Raw genomic sequence first — 21,607 nt, 5'->3', positions numbered from 1 at the left:
AAAAGAGTGTAGGCCTGTAAAATAAATAATACAAATACTGCTATATTGTATGCAATTTTTTTTATTGAAAATTATATTATTTTCTGCTAATACATTTGCTCAGAGAAAGAGGTTAGGTTTAACAATTGATAAAAACAAATCTAAAAAAGATGAGGGTCAAAATGATTGGCACCGCTGAATTCAGTACTAGAGCACCCTCCCATTGTGCGGATAACGATACTGAGCCTTTTTCGAAAATGTCTAAAACACACACCAGTGGTGGGTTTGGTGTCGAAAATCGGAAGCACATGCAGAAAAGTATCTCATACTTACTGTAAAATATGATGGTGGATGTTTGATGTTATGGGGCTATTTTGCTTCTACTGGTCCTGGGGCCCTTAAGGTCAATGGCATCATCAACTTTTAGCCAAAAACCTGGTTGCCTCTGCCAGGAGGCTGATAACTTGCTGCAAGTGGATCTTCCAGCAAGACAATAACCTCAAGCACACATCAAAATCGATAAAGAAATGGTTAATTGACCACAAAATCTACATTTTGCAATGGCAATCTCAGAAACCTGTGATTTGAATTGAAGAGGGCAGTCCATAAACGCAGATGAAGGATATCAAGGATCTGGAAGGATTCTGTATGGAGGAGTGGTCTAAGATCCCTCCCAATGTGTTCTCCTACTCATAAAACTATTTAGAAAAAGGCTTTTTATTTATCCTCGCAAGGGGAGGGTGCTTGAGTACTGAAAACAGGGGTGCCAATAATGTTGTATATTACCTGTTAAACAAAATCTCTTTCTCTGAGCAATTGTATTAGTATAAAATAATGCAATTTCAACTAAATAAATGTGAATGCAATATACAGGTAACTGACAAAATACAGGAAACACCAATATAAAGTTTCTTAATTAATTGGGTGTTGGGCCACCACAAACCAGAGCAGCTTCAATGCACCTTGTCATATATTCTGCAAGTGTCTGGAACTCTATTGGGGGAATGCAACACCATTCTGAGAAATTCCATAATTTGGGGTTTTGTTGATGGTGTTGGAAAACGCTATCTCAGTCACCACTCTAGTGTTCAATTGGGTTGAGATCTGGTAACTAAGACAGCCTTGGCATATGGTTTACATTGTTTTCATGCTCATCAAACTATTCAGTGACCACTTGTGCCCTGTGGATGGGGACAATGTCATCCTATGGGGTTCATGGCCATGGTAGCCAAAATAATTGCCTGCCCAGCATTTTTAAACATGACCCTAAGCATGATGGGATGTTAATTAACTCATGGACCACACCTGTGTGGAAGCACCTGCTTTCAATATACTTTGTATCCCTCATTTACTCAAGTGTTTCCTATATTTTGTCAGTTAACTATAGCTCAGTATTTGTATATTATTTATTTTCTACAGTTTTTTTGCTCATCTTTATCAAGGGTGCCAATCATTTTGGACCTGACCGTATGTCCCCCATCAAACTTTTAAAAGAGGATTGCACCTATATATCCCCCCTAATCACTACACCACAGATTTTAATACACATTATGTCTGCATATATCCTTCGCTGAAGTGGAGAGAAGAGACTGAGGAACTTGTGCCTAGTGGTAAAAGTGACCTTGCCTGGATCCGGCAACCTCAGTGTGCCACTTTATGTAATGAATCCCCCTACTAATGTGTGATAAAAATCTGAGGGGCAATAAAATGAACAGATGCACTAAGGCTTTGCAGAGGAACTGGGATTTAATTGTTGTGGCTTGGGCTTCTGAGAGCCAGAACTCTGGGACCAACGTGCAGCTGTGCTCTAATGGGGGTAAGGGGAGGGGCGTAGGGTGTGACTTTATCTCCCCTTTGTCCTCTTTCAATAATAACTCTGGTGATTTATAATGTCCTGAAGAAAATTGCAACGTCAACTGAGACTTCCCCACCCAAGATGTGCAGTGAACACACAAGTTCACACTGTATTACCTGTGCCACCCAAGGACCCCAAATTGAATTGCTGCAGATCTAAGGCCAAAAGTGCTGTGTCACTTGGTTCCTTACACAATGTGTGTCATTTGCATTTGACATTTTAGTCATTTAGCAGACGCTCTTATCCAGAGTGACTTACAGTAGTGAGTGGATACATTTTTATTTGTACTGGTGTCCTCTCTCATCAGTGAGTGATTGGGTACATCTGTGGATTTGAGTTTCTTACACTTGATGATACATTATTTACTTGCTATGTCCTACAAATATGATAAAACCTTGAATTTATCGTTATCATTATGCAATATGAACAATTCCAATTAGGGAGTCATGATTGCATGTCATGATTTGTTGCCCAAGTATAGACAAAATAGTGGTAGTAGCCAGTGCCAGAGCCGAGGCACAACAATTAACCCCACAGGCGACCAGCTATCTCCCAATTAATACCCCTTCCTGTTGTATTGGTTGCATACATTGTTCTTCGCCAGAAATGATACATCATACTTTGTCCACTATGTCAAGCCAGACACAAGAGACGCGGCTAGAGGATGATGTCCCTTAGCTAGTTTGGATCACTATGCCCCCTTTGTGGGTTTTGCCATACATTTGAGATACTGCCAAAGCATCTGCTTCAGCACAGCCTTGTGTTGCCCTGTACACTGTACAGTACTCCTCCATTGTGTGGGAGGAAGATGCAGTTGTTGTGAGAGTTCTGAAACACAACTCGGTCATCACTTGACCTTTACTATTCAGGAAAAAAAGCATTGTGTTCAGACCATCTGGTCGTAAGTTGCCATTGCTTTTAATTGAGTTACTGGTATTATGCGTGTGTAACAAGTGGATTTACTTGACTTAGCCTAAATGCAATGAGTATTAGTCGATAATCCCAACCACGTACTATGACCTGCATAACAGGTACAGACAAGAGGGAGTGAGGACGAGAGACTTCCAGCTAGAGTGCAACGGAGCCAGGTCATTCAATTCCTCACCCGGATTTCTGATTACTCACGCCAGACAGCTGACAATTGTAGTGTTAAAATCAGGACAAGATTGGATTTCCCCAGATGGAGGAACTGTGGCAAAGCATCTTAACTAGCATGAGCAGACACTGACGTCAGGGGGGGGGGGGGGGGGGGGGGGGGGGGGGGGGGGGGGGGGGGGGGCTGGAGTCGCGTAGCCTTGGCCCTGGTCTCTGTAAGCCTGACACGGCAGTAAGACTTCCACCAGAACCTTTTATTCAATATGTGTGTGTGTACTGTGTACGTATGTGTTGGGGGTGACACTTCTCTTAGCAACCAACAAATGAGCTATATTCAATGTCCAATATGTCGCTAGTATCCACTTGCCCTAAATGCTTATCGATCTACTACACTCCCCCAACGTGTTTATTCGGACAGTGAGGCTAAAGCTTTTCACTTGGCACTATACTCCAGCATTTTGGATTTGCGATCAAATGTTTCATATGAGGTGACAGTACAGAATGTCACCTTTTATTTTGATGGTATTTTCATACATATCTGTTTTACCGTTTAGAAGTGAAAGCACTTTATGTATTTAGTCCCCACATTTGAAGGTGTCATAAGTATTTGGGCAAATCCCCTTATATGTGTCTATAAGTGGTCAAAAATGTAGTTTTTGGTCCCATAGCCTTAGCACGCAATTACTACATCAAGCTTGTGACTCTACAAACTTGGATGTGTTTGCAGTTTGTTTTGGTTGTGTTTCAGATTATGTTGTGCCTAATAGAAATAAATGGTAAATAATGTATTGTGTCATTTTGGAGTCACTTTTATGGTTAATAAGAATAGAGTATGTTTCTGAACACTTCCACATTAATGTGGATGCTCCCATGATTACAGATATTAATGAATGAAACGTGAATAATGTTGAGTGAGAAAGTTAGAGGTATAAATATCATACCCCCCCAAAAAAGGCTAACCTCCACTGTTATTTGTAAAATTGAGAGGTTAGCATGTCTCAGGGGTATGATCTTTGTGCCCATGTATCTATATATGCAAATTTGTCAAAAAATTTATGACAGACACCTTCAAATGGGGGGACTAGAAATGCTATCATTTCTAAACGGTAAAACATATGTATAAAAATACCCTCAAATAAAAGGTGACATTCTGTAGTCATGAAACATTTGATCTCAAATCCAAAATGCTGGATTATAGAGCCAAGATAAATGTTTTAGCTTCACTGTCCAAATAAACACACAGAGGAGTGTATATATAATTTCCTTCTCACATTCTTTTGACTTTTCTCCTACTACTTGTACAAAGACCAGGAGAGCGAAGAAAACTCATTCTGTTGTGTCGGGTGTGTGGAAGTATCTGATATTAAAAAAAAGACAACAGAAAGGCCTGCTTGCCAGTTCTCAGTGATGCAGCATAGAGGGCCTGCTAGTCTGCACGTCCTCAAAGGCGAGGTGGTGAAAGACAGAAGCAGCTCTATCAATTGAACCTTTGTCCCAGCCAGGTGGGAACACTCTGCACAGCTCATCCAGAGCCCCTCGTCCCCTTCCTGGGGGCTGCATCTTAGGGCCATTGAGCTAAGCCTCTCCTACACAGCCGAGGGTAGCAAGAGAAATATAGCATGGATGTGGAGACAGCAACATACCGTGCCCCCAGGCACTGCCAATCACCTTGCACCCTGTCTGCTCAGAGAAATGCCAACAAACCTGTCAGAGTCAGCCTGTTGGGTCCCCCCTGGGAGCTAGTTTCATAACCTGGGTTGTACTCCAGCTGTCAAGTCTCAAATTGGCAAAGATTGTAGCACCCCTTTATGGCGACGGTTTTGCCCAGGACTGTGTGCTCTATAAGGAACACATTGCACCTCCCTCCCCTCAAGAGATCTCACTGATTGTGCTCCGGATGGCTCCAAATTGGATAATAATGCTGAGATCATTCTCATCTAATAAGAATATAGTCAAATGTAGCAGAGGTATGGATCATTTAATCTAGGCTAACTCAGCAATGAAGTCTTACCATGGCCAGTACAGCACATATTCTATTGACCCAGTTTAAAAATGAAAGGGCAGTGTAAACATTTCTACCAAATCATTTATTGTTGAAAACATTTATTTACAAAATTCACAAAAAAAAGTGGCAAAACAATTGGGGGGGAAAAAATCAGTTAGCAAACATTACGAACAATGACTACTTCTAGCTTTTAAGAAATAAAAGTGACCATTCTATTGTTAATTCAATAACCACAAATGCAATTTAAATCAGAGCAATTCATACAACTTTATCTGGAAGTTAAAGATGGTATATTTAGCCTATTGTGCTAGCTACACAAAGTGTCATTTTGCACGATTCCTTCTGTGACTTGGTAGTTGGTACGCATTGACAGCTAAAATCCATGGCTTGGTTTCTCCACATGAAGAATGACTAATAGTTGTGGAAACCTCTTGCAAAGCCCTTGCGCCATGATTCCTCCACACTAGTTTTAAAAGTTGGAGTTCCTTGTCCAGTCTGATGGAGCTCTAGAAAAGTCTACCATTAGCAGAAGACGTTCCTCTAAACCTGAAATAAAGATACATGACAAACTGAGAACGTGAAACATTCTGAGGAGATTATAGTTCAATACCTATAGATTTTCCCATGATTTGTATGTTTATGTTGATTTCAGCAATCTTGACCACAGGTGTGACACACTGACCTCATGGTGTTTTGGGTCCAGTGTGGCTTGGAGCCTCTTGCTGTTCTGTCTCTGATGGAGTGTTGGATGGTCCCTCTTCCTTCTTCTCAGCAGACAGGAAGTCGTGAATGGCTTCCTCAATGTGGGGCCTGAAGGTGTGGTTAAGCTTGGGATCCACCACCTGGGTGATGATTCGGTCCACTCCGGACTCCAGCATACCTGACCTGACACACCACAGAGACAATACATATGACTGTCACATATACCCTAAATCCGTAAACATGGGCACCCTCATAGATATTATCCTGACCAACTTGCATTCCAAATACACCTCTGCTGTTTTCAACCAGGATCTCAGCGATCACTGCCTCATTGCCTGCATCTGCTATGGGTCCACGGTCAAACGACCACCCCTCATCACTGTCAAACGCTCCCTAAAACACTTCTGCGAGCAGGCCTTTCTAATCGACCTGGCCCGGGTATCCTGGAAGGATATTGACCTCATCCCGTCAGTCGAGGATGCCTGGTCGTTCTTTAAAAGTAATTTCCTCACCATCTTAAATACACATGCCCCTTTCAAAAAATGTAGAACTAAGAACAGATATAGCCCTTGGTGCACTCCAGACCTGACTGACCTTGACCAGCACAAAAACATCCTGTGGCGGACTGCAAAAGCATCGAATAGCCCCCGTAACATGCAACTGTTCAGGGAAGTCAGGAACCAATACACGCAGTCAGTCAGGAAAGCAAAGGCTATCTTTTTCAAACAGAAATTTGCATCCTATAGCTCTAACTCCAAAAAGTTTTGGGACACTAAAGTCCACGGAGAACAAGAACACCTCCTCCCAGCTGTCCACTGTACTGAGGCTAGGTAACACGGTCACCACCGATAAATCCATGATAATCAAACATTTCAATAAGCATTTCTCTACGGCTGGCCATGCTTTCCTCCGGGCTACCCCAACCCCGGCCAACAGCTACTTGCCCAAGCCTCCCTAGCTTCTCCTTCACCCAAATCCAGATAGCAGCTGTTCTGAAAGAGCTGCAAAACTGGACCCGTACAAATCAGCTGGGCTAGACAATCTGGACCCTCTCTAAAATGATCCGCCGCCATTGTTGCAACCCCTATTACCAGTCTGTTTAACCTCTCTTTCATATCGTCCGAGATCCCTAATGATTGGAAAGCTACCGCGGTTATCCCCCTCTTCAAAGGGGGTGACACTCTATACCCAAACTGTTATAGACCTATATCCATCCTGCCCTGCCTCTCTAAAGTCTTCGAAAGCCAAGTTAATAAACAGATCACTGACCATTTCAAATCCCACCGTACCTTCTCCACTGTGCAATCCGGCTTCCGAGCTGGTCACGGGTGCACCTCAGCCACACTCAAGGTACTAAACAATATCATAACCGCCATTGATAAAAGACAGTACTGTGCAGCAGTCTTCATCGACCTGGCCAAGGCTTTCGACTCTGTCAATCACCGCACTCAATAGCCTTGGTTTCTCAAATGACTGCCTCGCCTGGTTCACCAACTACTTCGCTGACAGAGTCCAATGTGTCAAATCGGAGGGCCTGTTGTCCGGACCTCTGGCCGTCTCTATGGGGGTGCCACAGGGTTCAATTCTCAGGCCGACTCTTTTCTCTGTATATATCAATGATATATCCACCTCTATGCAGACGACACCATTCTGTATACATCTGGCCCTTCTTTGGACACTGTGTTAACTAACCTCCAAACAAGCTTCGATGCCATAAAACACTCCTTCTGTAGCCTCCAAATGCTCTTAAATGCTAGTAAAACCAAATGCATGCTTTTCAACCTTTCGCTGCCCGCACCCGCCCGCCTGACTAGCATCACTACCCTGGACGGTTCTGACCTAGAATATGTGGACAATTACAAATACCTAGGTGTCTGGCTAGACTGTAAACTCTCCTTCCAGACTCATATTAAACATCTCCAATCCAAAGTCTATGCTAGGTAAAGCTCCACTTTATCTCAGCTCACTAGTCAAGATAACAGCACCCACCCGTAGCACGCGCTCCAGCAGGTATATCTCACTGGTCATCCCCAAAGCAACCACCTCCTTTGGCCGCCTTTCCTTCCAGTTCTCTGCTGCCAGTGACTGGAACGAATTGCAAAAATCGCTGAAGCTGGAGACTTATATTTCCCTCACTAACTTTAAACATCAGCTGTACATAGCCCATCTGTAAATAGCCCACCCAATCCCCATATTGTTTTTATTTACCTTTCTGCTCTTTTGCACACCAGTATCTCTACTTGCACATAATCATCGGTTCATTTATCACTCCAGTGTTAATCTGCTAAATTGTAATTACTTTGCTACTATGGCCTATTTATTGCCTACCTCCTCACGCCATTTGCACACTGTATATAGAATTTATTTTTTCCTATTGTGTTATTGACTGTATGCTTGTTTATTCCATGTGTAACTCTGTTGTTGTTTGTGTTGCACTGCTTTGCTTTATCTTGGCCAGGTCGCAGTTGTAAATGAGAACTTGTTCTCAACTAGCTTACCTGGTTAAATAATGGTGAAAATACTGGCATTAAAAGGAACACCCGATTGCAATCCAGACTGGGTACATGATCTTAACCATTCATGTGCAGATGGCACTGTCTTTGGCTTGAGAAAGTGATTTAATTGTTATGTACTGTCAACAATTACAACGCACTAGACATTTACAAGCAGAATTATAATCATATATCGTAGCTACTCACTGCACGACGCTTTGTCTTAGCACATTTCGCACTTGATTTTTGTTGATTGATGGGTTCCAGTCTTGAGTGTTCAAATGAGTAGAGACGAAGTTGTCAACTTTCTGTCGTAGATTCTGGTAGGCAGGCTGATGACAACAATGACAGAAGCACATCATTTACGTTACCCATTGATCAATAGCCGCAACATTTCCAACAGCTGGCTAGCTAGTTAGCTAAGCTAAAAACAACAACAAGGTGGGACAAATAAAGCGGAAACTATTTGCTAGCTAACGTTAAATAGCAGGCTTAAATGAACGTTGATAGCAAGTTAGAACAAGTTGAAAGCTAGATTAGCTACCTTTGTATCCACATCTGCCAGGCAGTCTCTGCGGAACTCGTCGAACAGGCCTCGGTTCTTGAGATGTTCCACGATGAGCCCGATGAGTTGCGGATCTCCTGGGGGAAGATTCACTGCGTTACCGACACCCTCCGCCATACCGATGTTTGTTGAATTTCAGCTCGACAATGAGTTTTGTACATATAGATGTGTAGCAGTATCGATATAATTTCAAGAAATTACACAAAATAACTGCTGGTGGCTCTAAAACCTAGCTACATTATTTAGAGGTGTACACAAGTACCAACATGCTTTGCAATAGGAAGTCTCTTACATTGGGTGCGTTCGTGAATTAATCAGTTATTCTGCTCTCTGCATACTTAGACGGGAGTGCTCTGAAATCGGAGTAGATAGACAGAGCGAATTTACCAACGTGCCCATTGCGTCTTCTTCTTTAACATTTTATGTTACGGTCATGATAGTCGACTACACCCATTGGTGTATTTCCGCCACCTACTGTACGGGTTATTAAAAAATATATTACATTGCGGGAAGAGGCACATTGGATCTTGGGATATGTAGTATTTAACTTAGCTAGTTTTACCTTTAGTTTTGGTTTACAGAGGGAATTAACTGTATTTTCTTTTCATGGTTACACACAGTTCTGCCTAAAAACGACCAAATATGCTGATGACAATGACTATGACCAGATAATTTGCATGATAATTTTTGAGGAAACAGGTGATATAGAGCACTACAGTATGAGTCATAATACCCTAGCAGTCAAACAGGGAAATTGTTCCAATCGTTTTTCCACCATTCATTTTTTCCCATATGAGATTTTAGAAACACTTTCGTGTAGGTTACCCTGGTGTGACGTTTTGATAACCGTGTAAATCTCTCCTAGACAAGGTGACCTTTATCAATATTGGGTTCTTCAGAGGGTGGTGGGGTCTGCCTAACGCATCACCGGGAGCACACTGCCTGGCCTCCAGGACATCTACAGCACCCGGTGTCACAGGAAGGCCAAGAAGATCATCCAAGACCTTAGCCACCCAAACCACAGCCTATTCACCCCGCTACCACCCAGAAGGCAGGTGGTGTCGTTCTTGCTGCTGGTGATTTTCTGATCCACCTCGACGCAGACGACACCATTCTTTATACATCTGGCCCTTCTTTGGACACTGTGTTAACTAACCTCCAGACGAGTTTCAATGCCATACAACTCTCCTTCCGAGGCCTCCAACTGCTCTTAAATGCAAGTAAAAGGAAATGCATGCTCTTCGACCGATCGCTGCCCACACCTGCCCGCCCGTTCAGCATCACTACTCTGGACAGTTCTGACTTAGAATATGTGGACAACTACAAATACCTAGGTGTCTGGTTAGACTGTAAACTCTCCTTCCAGACTCACATCAAGCATCTCCAATCCAAAATTAAATCTAGAATCGGCTTCCTATTTCGCAACAAAGCATCCTTCACTCATGCTGCCAAACATACCCTCGTAAAACTGACCATCCTATCGATCCTTGACTTCGGCGATGTCATTTACAAATTAGCCTCCAACACTCTACTCAGCAAATTGGATGCAGTCTATCACAGTGTCGTCTGTTTTGTCACCAAAGCCCCATATACCACCCACCACTGCGACCTGTATGCTCTCGTTGGTTGGCCCTCGCTTCATGCTCTCGTTGGTTGGCCCCATATACCACCCACCGCTGCGACCTGTATGCTCTCGTTGGTTGGCCCTCGCTTCATATTCGTCGCCAGACCCACTGGCTCCAGGTCATCTATAAGTCTTTGCTAGGTAAAGCCCCGCCTTATCTCAGCTCACTGGTCACCATAGCACACACTCCAGCAGGTATGTTTCACTGGTCACCCCCAAAGCCAATTCCTCCTTTGGCTGCCTTTCCTTCGAGTTCTCTGCTACCAATGACTGGAACGAACTACAAAAATCACTGAAGCTGGAGACTCATATCTCCCTCACTAACTTTAAGCACCAGCTGTCAGAGCAGCTCACAGATCACTGCACCTGTATATAGCCCATCCAACTACCTCATCCCCATACTGTTATTCATTTCATTTATTTTGCTCCTTTGCACCCCAGTATCTCTACTTGCACACTCATCTTCTGCATATCTATCACTCCAGTGTTTAATTGCTATATTGTAATTATTTCACCACCATGGCTTATTTATTGCTTTATCTTCCTTATCCTACCTCATTTGCACACACTGTATATATACTTTTTCTATTGTATTATTGACTGTATGTTTGCTTATTCCATGTGTAACTCTGTGTTGTTGTTTGTGTCGCACTGCTTTGCTTTATTTTGGACAGGTCGCAGTTGTAAATGAGAACTTGTTCTCAACTAGCCTACCTGGTTAAATAAAGGTGAAATAAAAAAAAGATTTAAAAAAAAAAGGCGAGGTCGGAGCTTTAGAGGCTGCTGCCCTATGTACATAGTCATGGAATACTGGTCACTTTAAGAATGTTTACATACTGTTTTACCCACGTCATATGTGTATACTGTATTCTAGTCAAGGCCTATCCTTTTTAACTGTTGCTGCATGTGTGCTATTATTCAGGTATACTGCATATTGTATCCATATAGTGTCCATATTGTCTATACATCCCATCACATATACAGTGCCACTCAAAAGTTTGGACACCACCCGGCCTCCCGGGTGGCGCAGTGGTCTAGGGCACTGCATCGCAGTGCTAGCTGCGCCACCAGAGTCTCTGGGTTCGCGCCCAGGCTGGGCTGGGTTCGCGCCCAGGCTCTGGCGCAGCCGGCCGCGACCAGGAGGTTTGTGGGGCGACGCACAATTGGCATAGCGTCGTCCGGGTTAGGGAGGGTTTGGCCGGTAGGGATATCCTTGTCTCAGTATGTAAAAATGTAATAAAATGTATGCACTCTACTGTAAGTCGCTCTGGATAAGAGCGTCTGCTAAATGACTAAAATGTAAATGTAAATTAAATGTAAATAACACACCTAATCATTCAAGGGTTTTTCTTTATTTTTACTATTTTCTACATTGCACTTTGCACACTCACTTTGCACATTCTCAATTATGTCTGACTCATATTGTCAGACAGCATCTTCTGTTTATTTGAATATTAATTCCAAATGGCTCTTTTAAAAACCATTGAGGCAATTGTTGTTTGGAAAACTATTGGCCAAGTTGATGATTTATAAAGAACTTGAACGTGAATGTGTTTGCAAGGCCTAGTTGTAAAATTAACTACGGAGATATGATTTGGCCTTGCAATTATTTTCTCTAATAAATGTAGTTATTATAAAGTGTGGGTGTGGTCTTTAATTATGAAGTCAACTGTAGTCTCAATTTCCAGGAGGAGCTGGTTGCCAGGCAACTAGGGAGAGGAACCATGGTGACCCTGAGGGGAGGGGGAGAAACAAGAGGACCTGATGAGGAGGGCCGTGACAAGTATATCAAATGTATTGTAGCATTGGGTCTATTTAAGTACACAATGTCCTTGTAGGCCTTGCCCCAACTCATATGCTTTCTGTGATCTGGGGCCACGAGGCAAATGGCCCAGGAACACAAGGATAATACCAGCCAGTCAGCCCTTCCCCCGTCAAGAGGTCAAAATGCCCGTCTCTCTCTCACACACAGTTCCCAGAGGACTGACTGCTAAAATAAACGTGTGTTAGAGTAATACTATGGCATCCATGTTTGGTATCTATCTGAAACTTTTTCCCTGAGGAGAACGTCGATGCCATCTATATGGATGTATGATCTCTGTGGTAACTTGTATCTGTTCAGAGTGAACTCTAAACTACTGTAAGCAAGAGAGTTTATTGTCTTTTCAGGAATTCTAACTTATCTGTGTTTCTCTCTCCAACCCCCCAATCTTGACACCTCTGGGGACCAGATTCTGCTGGTCCTGTAGGTCTGAGGCTGAGTTACACTAATGCTATTGGTCAAAAACTCCGATTTTGAATCCAAACAGTCAGCACAGATGATGCTGAGTACCATTTTGCACAATGACGCTGTCGGTGTGATCAAGGCGTTAGGATATGTATGCCTAGAATAATGCCTGGTTAATGCCAGTAATGCCTTGTAACATATCATATCATTGCCTTGTATTATGGAACTCGTTCATCTTACAGTGTTAATTAAATACTTGCTTTGATATTCGTTCTCATTACTATTTCTTGATCTTAGTCAGGTACTCATAACACTTGATTGCACATGGTTTTACCATAATATTTAAAGTATTAAGTCAGATTTATTTTATGTAGATTGTTAAATATTATTTAGCCCTATGCCTTCTATTTATTGTGGCTGGAGCCTGAAGGCCTGGTTAATTTGACTCTTTGGAAGATGAAAAATGCAAACAGGCCAAATGTGAATGGACAACCCTTCTGCAATTGTCAATGTGTTTGGAGAGGTAGAGGCCAACCAGATGATCTCAAACTTCTTTTTTTCAGACACTTCTGTACGGCATTATCTTTTTCACTTGCAGTTATGCATATTAATCCATTGAATTAATTTCATAAAGTAGCCTCGGGATGGTTTGAGCAAAGTCATTTAATTTCAATAAAGGTTAAATTTAATATGAAAAAGTAATTTCATCTTCCAGATTTAGGCCACAAGGTGGTGACATGACATCAATATGTGTCAGAGTTAAAGCAGTTTAAGCAGAGGTTTAATTATGCAATACCCTCTAATTTATTCTCCAGTTGTAGTTGACAGTTTTCGACATGTGCAGCGGCATATGTATCTTTGATCTTTAGAATAAGATATTCTGTAATGGCCACCAAATAACAAAAACAAAGCACTCCGGCAGAAACACACACGCACGCACACACAATTCTTAATGGAAGTAGTCCAATGCATAACTCTGCCAATTTATCAGAATCAGGCAGGCCTGGTGTAATGTAATCAGGGTTGGACTGGGACAAGAATTCGGCCCTGGTATTTTATCCACACCAGCCTACATCACTTCGCGCTGTGTCAACTCAACCCACACATACAACTCAGACCCTACACCCTAGTTAGACACAGGCAGTAGTGCTGACACATAACATTGGCAGTACAGTACAGCGTTTCTCAACCATTTCTTTACCAGTGACTGGTGTGACATGGTCCTCCTCCTCTTTTTTAAGCAGCGCATGTTTAAAACAAATACAATATGTAAAAACACCACTGGCAATACAATTCATAAATAACAGTTGAAGGATCTTAATTTAAGACAGTTTGGTCAAGCAGGAATATTTAATTTAATCTTTAACTAGGCATGTCAGTTAAGAACAAATAATTTTTTTATGACGGCCTACCCCAGTCAAACCCTAATGACACTGGGCCAATTGTACTCCGCCCAATGGACCTCCCAATCACGACAGGTTGTGATACAGCCTGTAATCGAACCAGTCACAACAGGAAATGTGAATTGTTATGTGGATTATAATTAATGGACATTTTTGTAAGGGTTGATACATTTTTCACAAGGGAAAATCAAGTCTGAAATTTCAAAGTGAAAATTACAAACTTCTGAAGCCTTTTTAAACCTCAAATTCTCAGTTATCCTGCAACAGGCTGCTCAGATTAATGTTTTATCCTCCTATGTCTGATTGAAAATGGGCTAATGAAATGTCCAGCGCCCAAATGATTTTACCTGTTCAGGCGCTGAAAATCATTGTGCTTCTTAAGATAAAAACGTAGGCCAATCTTTGTGAAAAGTTATTTTATTCATTTAACAGAAAATCCAAGTTGCACACGCTCAATTCCCCTGCCCGCCCTGTTTGTTATTATGGCCGATGCGATGGGTGTGATCCACTCAAAACTGTCAATACATAAATTGTGAATCAAAATTCTGATATTGCAAGAAAATATTGCAATTTCACATAACCATACCACAAGGTAGAGCTACTTTAGCTGCTTCATCATGACGAAAGAACTATAGTAATTGAAACTAAAATTAGACAGATAGTCAGCAAGCTAACTAGTTAGCTTATATTAACCAGTAATATAAAATACGCCTAAACGTTTTAAAACATTAGCTGTCACCTTGATGCTTGATAGGGGGGTAAAAAAATATTTTGGCGATTCCGTTATTTGTTAGCTAGGCTACCAGTTAGCTTTTACCCCCTATCAAGCCTAGCTAGCTAGCTCTACTGCTACTGGACACATTTGTTAAGGTTATTGATTCAAGTTACTAAGATAATTAAAACATTTGTCAAATTAGCTATTCATTTGAGCATTTACTTCATTGCGGCATTTTCTGAACAGCTTCTTACTTCTTTGTTTCTCTAGTTGTCAGTTCAATCACACCGTTTGTGGCAGAAAATACTTCATTCTTGTTGCTAAGCTTCTAGTTAATGCTTTTTTTTAGCTTGCGGTTTTCGTGTGCCTTTAGCCAGAAGTAAAAGAAAAAAATATAGGCCTAGTGTCTGAAAGAATGATATGGATTTAATATTTGTCAAATTATTGTGCATGTCCTCAAAACTCAAACAAGCATCAGAAATTGTGTTACGAATCCCGCCGAGAATGGTGCCTCTTCCCGTTCGGGCGGCGCTCGGCGGTCGTCGTCGTCTCCGGTCTACTAGCTGCCACCGATCCCCTTTTCTGTTTTCTTTTGAGTTGGTCTAATTTGTATCACCTGTTTTGTGTTTAGGTTAGGGGGTATTTAAACCCAGTTGGCCCGCCGACTTTTGTGCGGGCTTGTATTTCTGTTTGTGTTGGTGGTGTTCGTATTAGTGGATTTCAGTCCTACGTTTATTGGACAGTATTTTGACGCGCCCGTTGTTTGTGTGGCGTCGCCGTTTATGTAATTTATTTCTGGAAGGAATAAATATCCACTTGTTGGAGATTACCCTGCTCTCGCACCTGACTCTTTCATTCCACCATTGGAACTGTTACAAATTGTCCCTATTTAGCATATCAAAATGCATATCAAGATCCTGATATGGACCTCAGCCAAGAGAATATGCATGTATGTGCTGATAAAATATACTATATTGGCCTAATGTCAGTATTTGTCAACATATAAAGCAAATAAGATGTCCACAAATGCCTATCTCAGGATATCTAATGAGTCCATATCCGGCCATACCATGTATGATATACCCGGAGGGAATCCAAAAAGTATATGTGCATGAAAGAACTATATGGATTTCATATTTGTGAAATTATTGAGCATATGCTGAAAACTCAGAAATGCATTAGAACTCATCCTTATTTTCAGCATATCAAAAAGCATATCAAGACCTGGGATATGGACCTCAGCCAAGGGATGCAAAAAAAATTTTTATTTTTATTTTACCTTTATTTAACTAGGCAAGCCAGAACACATTCTTTTTTACAATGACAGCCTATATCGGGACTCAATGTAGCTTCCTATCTTGAATGTGCTGAGAAAACGCATATGCTATGTATACAGTCAGTATTTGTCAACATGAAGAGAGAACATAGGATTTCACTTATCTCAGGATATCTAATGAGTCCATATCCGGCCATAGTAAATGTCCATGTGTGATATTCTGAGTAATCACAATATCAAATTGGTCTTAAAGACACATCTGGATTCAGAACTTGTCAATGATATAGTGGATATCCACAAAACTCTAAATATGCATTGGAAATGGTCTGTATTCTCTAGATAATCAAAGCCCAGTGCAAAGATATGTGACTTTGTTATACTGCAAACCCGAAGTCAACGTAGTAGGGAGACAACCCACCTCCAGTTACCAGACTGTCATCAATGTTTACAAAATGCTTGATTATTATTCAGTGCTTTGACTAGGTAGGATGAATCAAGTGCAACTGCTTGAGATGTGGCTGGCTGGCAGACAGAAGCAGCAGAATGTCCAGTGCTACTGTCGGTAGTCGTGGTGCTTGTCTTGCGCATGCAAATTCAGCACACACAACATTCTATAATAGACTTGTGTTATTTGACCCGTCAAATTAAAAGCTTAAAATAGTGTTATATGACGCGTCAAAGTGTTATTTGACGTGCATCTTTTTTGACACACAACGACCAAATATGCGCGAGCTCGTCGCTCCGTATGTCAAAGCAATATCAAATATCTTGGTAGTAAAATAGTTGCTATTGAGCTGAATATTGAGAGTTGAGAAATAAAATGCCTACAAAAAGCTGAGACCCTCTCTATTCGACAGGGACAAGGGGACGAAGCTTCCAAAGCTGTGTTTTTCGTTTTGAAATGTTAAATGGTGAACGCATTTTTCTTTAGAGCACGTCATGGAAGGAGAGTGGCTCGCTCATCACAGCAACAGGCCCCAGAGAGGCACAGCGGCAGTGCAGACACGTTCTTTACATTAATCATGAGCGTAGTGTATATTACTGTTTGAACATATCATGGTTTTAGCCGCCACATAAAATAGAACGTTTTGAGTGAGGTAAAAATGTGCCCTTTCTCTTGTTTACGATCAATGATCTTGGCTGTTTAACTGATGAGGAGTTGGAGCAGGTCTCTTTGCTGATGCTGTGTTTGACTTTGAATGTGAGTTTGCCGACCTCAGAAAACCAGGCCGGCCCATCTTGGTAGGGGGCCAGCCGTTAATCGCTGATCAACCAAAAGCTCATTATAGATTAGTATAACAGAAATTTAGCAGTTTCGTTTAGCTTTAGGGGAGTTGCTAACTACTGCTAGCGCAATTGCTCACTAGCGTTAGTGGAATAACTGGAAGTCTATTATCTGCTAGATACCCATAGACTTCCAGTCATTGTGGTAATGCTAGTTAGCATTGGCTCACAAAAATACCTTTATCTTCCTTCATGCTGGACACAGACAAATGGTATCCACAAGTTCATCTAACTCTGGGAAACTAGATAAAGGGCATCATTGCCAAAATCCTGATGTATCCCTTTAATAGGCCGATTGGTCGCCGGCCATGTCACCTTTTTCATATTTTTGTGTGTGGCAATTTTGACCAGCCCACACAACTAAAAATGGTCCAGGCAATCTGGCATATGAGGGAATATGAGAGCTTGGAACTGAAAGATTCCAAGATTTTTTCAGATGTATTCCATTCATATTCCATTCAATTTACAAATGCATTTTAGTCCCTTATGGGGACAGTATACACTCAGATAGAGGTGTCAAAGGCACAACAAAAGTAAGGCTGAGTTGTGACAGTATAATGTGGATTCTCATGGGGCATGTATTTACCTATGTAATTTGACCACCCCGTATCAACTTTCCTGCAATGCAGGACATGTAGTGTATTTGTCATACCCTGATCTGTTTCACCTGTCTTTGTGCTTGTCTCCATCCCCCTCCAGGTGAAAGTTTTCGATGCTCCATTGTCCTGGAGAGAGGCTGCCCGGAAGTTACTCCAGCTTCGGGAAGACTCCCGCACTGTGGCAGACTATGCAGTGGATTTCCGCATGTTGGCAGTGGAGAGTGTCTAGAACCCGGAAGCGCTGTTCGACATGTTCCTGCACTGGGTATCGGATGAAGTAAAGGGTGAGCTTGCAGCCTGGGAACTACCGACGGATCTCGACTCGCTCATCGCCTTTACCATTCGGATCGATGGGGCGACTACGGGAACGAAGGAAGGAGACGAGATTCGATTTCACGCGCCCGCCCAAGGATTCCACCTTGCCTCCGAGGCATCCCGGAAGTCCCCGACAGCTCCGTTGCTGAGAGAACCCGAGGCTACCCGAGTTCCCCTGAGAGTCTCCGAAGTCTGCCGATTCACGCTTCCCGAGCCAATGCAACTAGGCAGAGCTAGACTGTCTCCAGCCGAACGGCTATCCAGGCTTCACACTAAGAGTTGCATGGATTGCGGCACTACTAGTCATTTCGTCTCCATCTGTCCACTAAAAGACCAGGCTCACTGGTAGGAGCGAGTACTCTGGTAGGCCATACGGATAACTTTTCCTCTCCCCTTGCTCGCACCCCTTTTCGTGCCATTTTGCTGTGGGGAAACCAGTCGAAATCTCTGCGGGTACTCATCGACTCTGGGGCCGATGAGTGCTCTATTGACGCTACCCTGGCGTCCAAGCTGGGCATCCCCACTCGGCCCCTCTCCATTCCCATGGATGTTAGAGCGCTGGACCAGCGCTCTATAGGCCGGGTGCTCTATAGGCCGGGTCACCCACAATACCACCCCCATCAACCTACGTGTGTCAGGGAACCACAGCGAGACAATATAATTCCTGCTCATTAAGTCTCTTCAGGTTCCCGTGGTATTGGGATTCTTTTGGCTCCAGCGGCACAATCCCCTTATTGACTAGTCTGCTAGTGCCATCATGGGCTGGAGTCCATTCTGCCATGCTCATTGCCTGAAGTCAGCACAGCCTGCCCCGGGACATCTTCCCGGGGGCTCGGAAGTTGCTCTGGACCTCTCTGCCATTCCCGCGGAGTACCAGAACCTCTGGAATGTGTTCAGTAAGGCCCGGGCCATATCACTTCCACCGCACCGACCCTATGACTGCGGGATTGACCTTCTCCGAGGCACCACTCCACCCCGGGGACGACTTTCATTCGTCCTTCTGCCTCCCCCGCTGGTGCAGGGTTCTTCTTTGTGGAGAAGAAAGACAAAACCCTGCTCCCGTGCATCGACTACCAGGGCATCAACGACATCATGGTGAAGAACCACTACCATAATCTCCTCTGCCTTCAAGCTGCTCCAGGGGGCCACCGTGTTCTCCAAGCTGGACCTACAGAACTCCTACCACCTGGTGCTGATACGGGAAGGGAATGAGTGGAAGACGGCCTTCAACAAGGCCAGTGGTCACTACGAGTATTGACATGTTGAACCGGTCGATCTTCGTCTACCTCGACAACATCCTCATCTTCTTCCGCTCCGCCCAAGAACACGTGCTCCACATCCGACATTCTCCAACTCCTCCTGGAGAACCTTTTTATGAAAGCAGAGAAGTGTGAATTCCATCGCTCCACCATACCCTTTCTGGGTTACATCATCGCTGCAGGGAGTGTACAGATAGATCCCGGTAAGGTGAGAGCGGTGGGGAATTGGCCCCAGCCTACGTCCAGGGTGCAACTGCAACGTTTCCTGGGATTCGCAAACTTTTATTGCCGCTTTATCCGGGGTTACAGCAGCCTGGCTTCCCCAATGCCTGGACTCACCTCTCCCAAGGTTCCATTCATGTGGTCCCCAGCTGCTGACCGGGCGTTCTGGGATCTCAAACACCGTTTCACCACAGCTCCCATCTTGGTTCATCTTGTCCCGTCCCGCCAGTTTGTGGTGGAGGCCGATGCTTCGGATGTCGGAGTGGGGGCTGTCCTGTCCCAGCGTTCTGCCCTGGACCTCAAGTTACATCCCTGTGCCTTCTTCTCCCATCGCCTCAACGCCACTGGGAGGAACTACGATGTGGAGAATTGTGAGCTCCTCGCGGTGAAGATGGCGTTGGAGGAGTGGAGGCACTGGCTGGAGGGGATGGAACATTCGTTCATTGTGTGGACCGATCACAAGAACCTGGAGTATGTTCTCACTGCAAATCGTCTCAATTCCAGTCAAGCTAGGTGGGCCCTGCTTTTCACCCGGTTCAACTTCTCCCTCTCATACCGACCGGGATCCAAGAATGTCAAGCCGAATGCGCTGTCATGCCGCTATAGCCCCACAGCTACAACCCCGGAACCCGAACCATCCTTCCCACCTCGTGCCGGGCGACGGCACTCAGCAGGGGAATATGGAAAAATGTTCATGTTCGTGAGGCACAGCGTTTCCAGCCGAACCCCGGGGAGGGCCCAGATAACCGGATGTTTGTTCCTGATGCATGCTACAATGTGATTTTCTGGATTTTTCTTCCTCATTTTGTATGTCATAGTTGAAGTGTACCTATGAGGAAAATTACAGGCCTCTCTCATCTTTTTAAGTGGGAGAATTTGCACAATTGGTGGCTGACTAAATACTTTTTTGCCCCACTGTATATGAAAATGAACCATGCGTCAACATCGCAACATTGCTATATTAACCATCATTTTCTCATCTCACTTCAATGGGAATGCAGTAGGAGATGTTTTTCACCATTTTCCTTGACTAATGCTTAGCCCCACCAATCAGGTGCTCTGTGGCTGTCCTTGTCATGCGTGCTCCTCTTGTCTTGATAGAATAGATGTTTTCATTCTCTTCACAAATGGCAAACTCATCATGCTTATCACATTCCCATGGCTAGCCACAAGGTAATTGACCCTCAGAATAATAAAGATATATATTTTTAACCCCTAACCTGTCGATAAAAGCTTATGCAAGAAGCTGATCTAACCATTCAATCGATTTAGGCATAATTCTAATGATGTCACATATCATTTTCAAACATTCAGACACTTGTTGATATTTTGCTAACGCCTGTGCTTAAATGTTTATTTTGATTTATTCCAGGTCATCAGTTAACATTGTGTTACTTTCGTCCCAAATGTCTCTCCTGTAACTTCTCCCGGGCTAACACCCAAGACTAGCTAGCATGATACTTAAAACCCATGCTGTCATTTAGTCACTAGATGGTTTAAGAAAATGGCTAAATACAACTCTACAACTGAAAAACCCTCGGGGTTCATTTTTTACTTACATCTCTCAAAACCACTTTTTTTTTGATAACTCGGCAAAACATGGTCGGAATTGTCAGTTTTTTCGCAGGGAGCTCGCCCTCCGCATTAGGAATGTGCTGACTTCACTACGTCATTCTAGCTTCTGTGTTATCTGTGTTGCTTTTACCCCGTGTTACTTTTGTCCCAGCTCTCCCCTAGCCTATTTCCATGGCAACAATGATTCTAGGGCAATGTGACCACAGAGGTCCTATTACATTCATATTCTTATTACTCATTCTATAACTGTGACAAACAATGGCAATATACAGTATATGCAATGTCACATCTATATCAAAGGCCCCTTTTCAGCACAGGACACACTGACATCACGTACAGATGCACGCAACTCATGGCTGCAGGAAGAAAGCCACCACCATCTGCACCCATTAATGGGGTTTAAGTTCTTTTTACT

At 43.2% G+C, this 21,607-nt stretch overlaps 1 protein-coding gene across 1 annotated transcript in view; it reads right to left on the bottom strand.

Annotated features, from left to right (window-relative positions):
* LOC129867126 (uncharacterized) overlaps positions 1–8,979 on the bottom strand; it is a 30,403-nt gene extending 21,424 nt beyond the window's left edge. Inside the window, exons 1-3 of the mRNA XM_055940325.1 lie at positions 8,673–8,979; positions 8,336–8,460; positions 5,621–5,819 (exon numbers count right to left, since the gene is read on the bottom strand). Of these exons, the coding sequence (XP_055796300.1) occupies positions 5,621–5,819; positions 8,336–8,460; positions 8,673–8,810 (462 nt within the window). The 5' untranslated portion in view covers positions 8,811–8,979. The remainder of the gene's footprint in view (positions 1–5,620; positions 5,820–8,335; positions 8,461–8,672) is intronic.
* Between the last annotated feature and the right edge of the window lie 12,628 nt (positions 8,980–21,607).

Source organism: Salvelinus fontinalis, chromosome 2 (assembly GCF_029448725.1).
Source record: "Salvelinus fontinalis isolate EN_2023a chromosome 2, ASM2944872v1, whole genome shotgun sequence".
In the NCBI taxonomy this organism is placed as follows: Eukaryota; Metazoa; Chordata; class Actinopteri; order Salmoniformes; family Salmonidae; genus Salvelinus; species Salvelinus fontinalis.
This window is presented reverse-complemented; position numbering and strand designations above follow the sequence as displayed.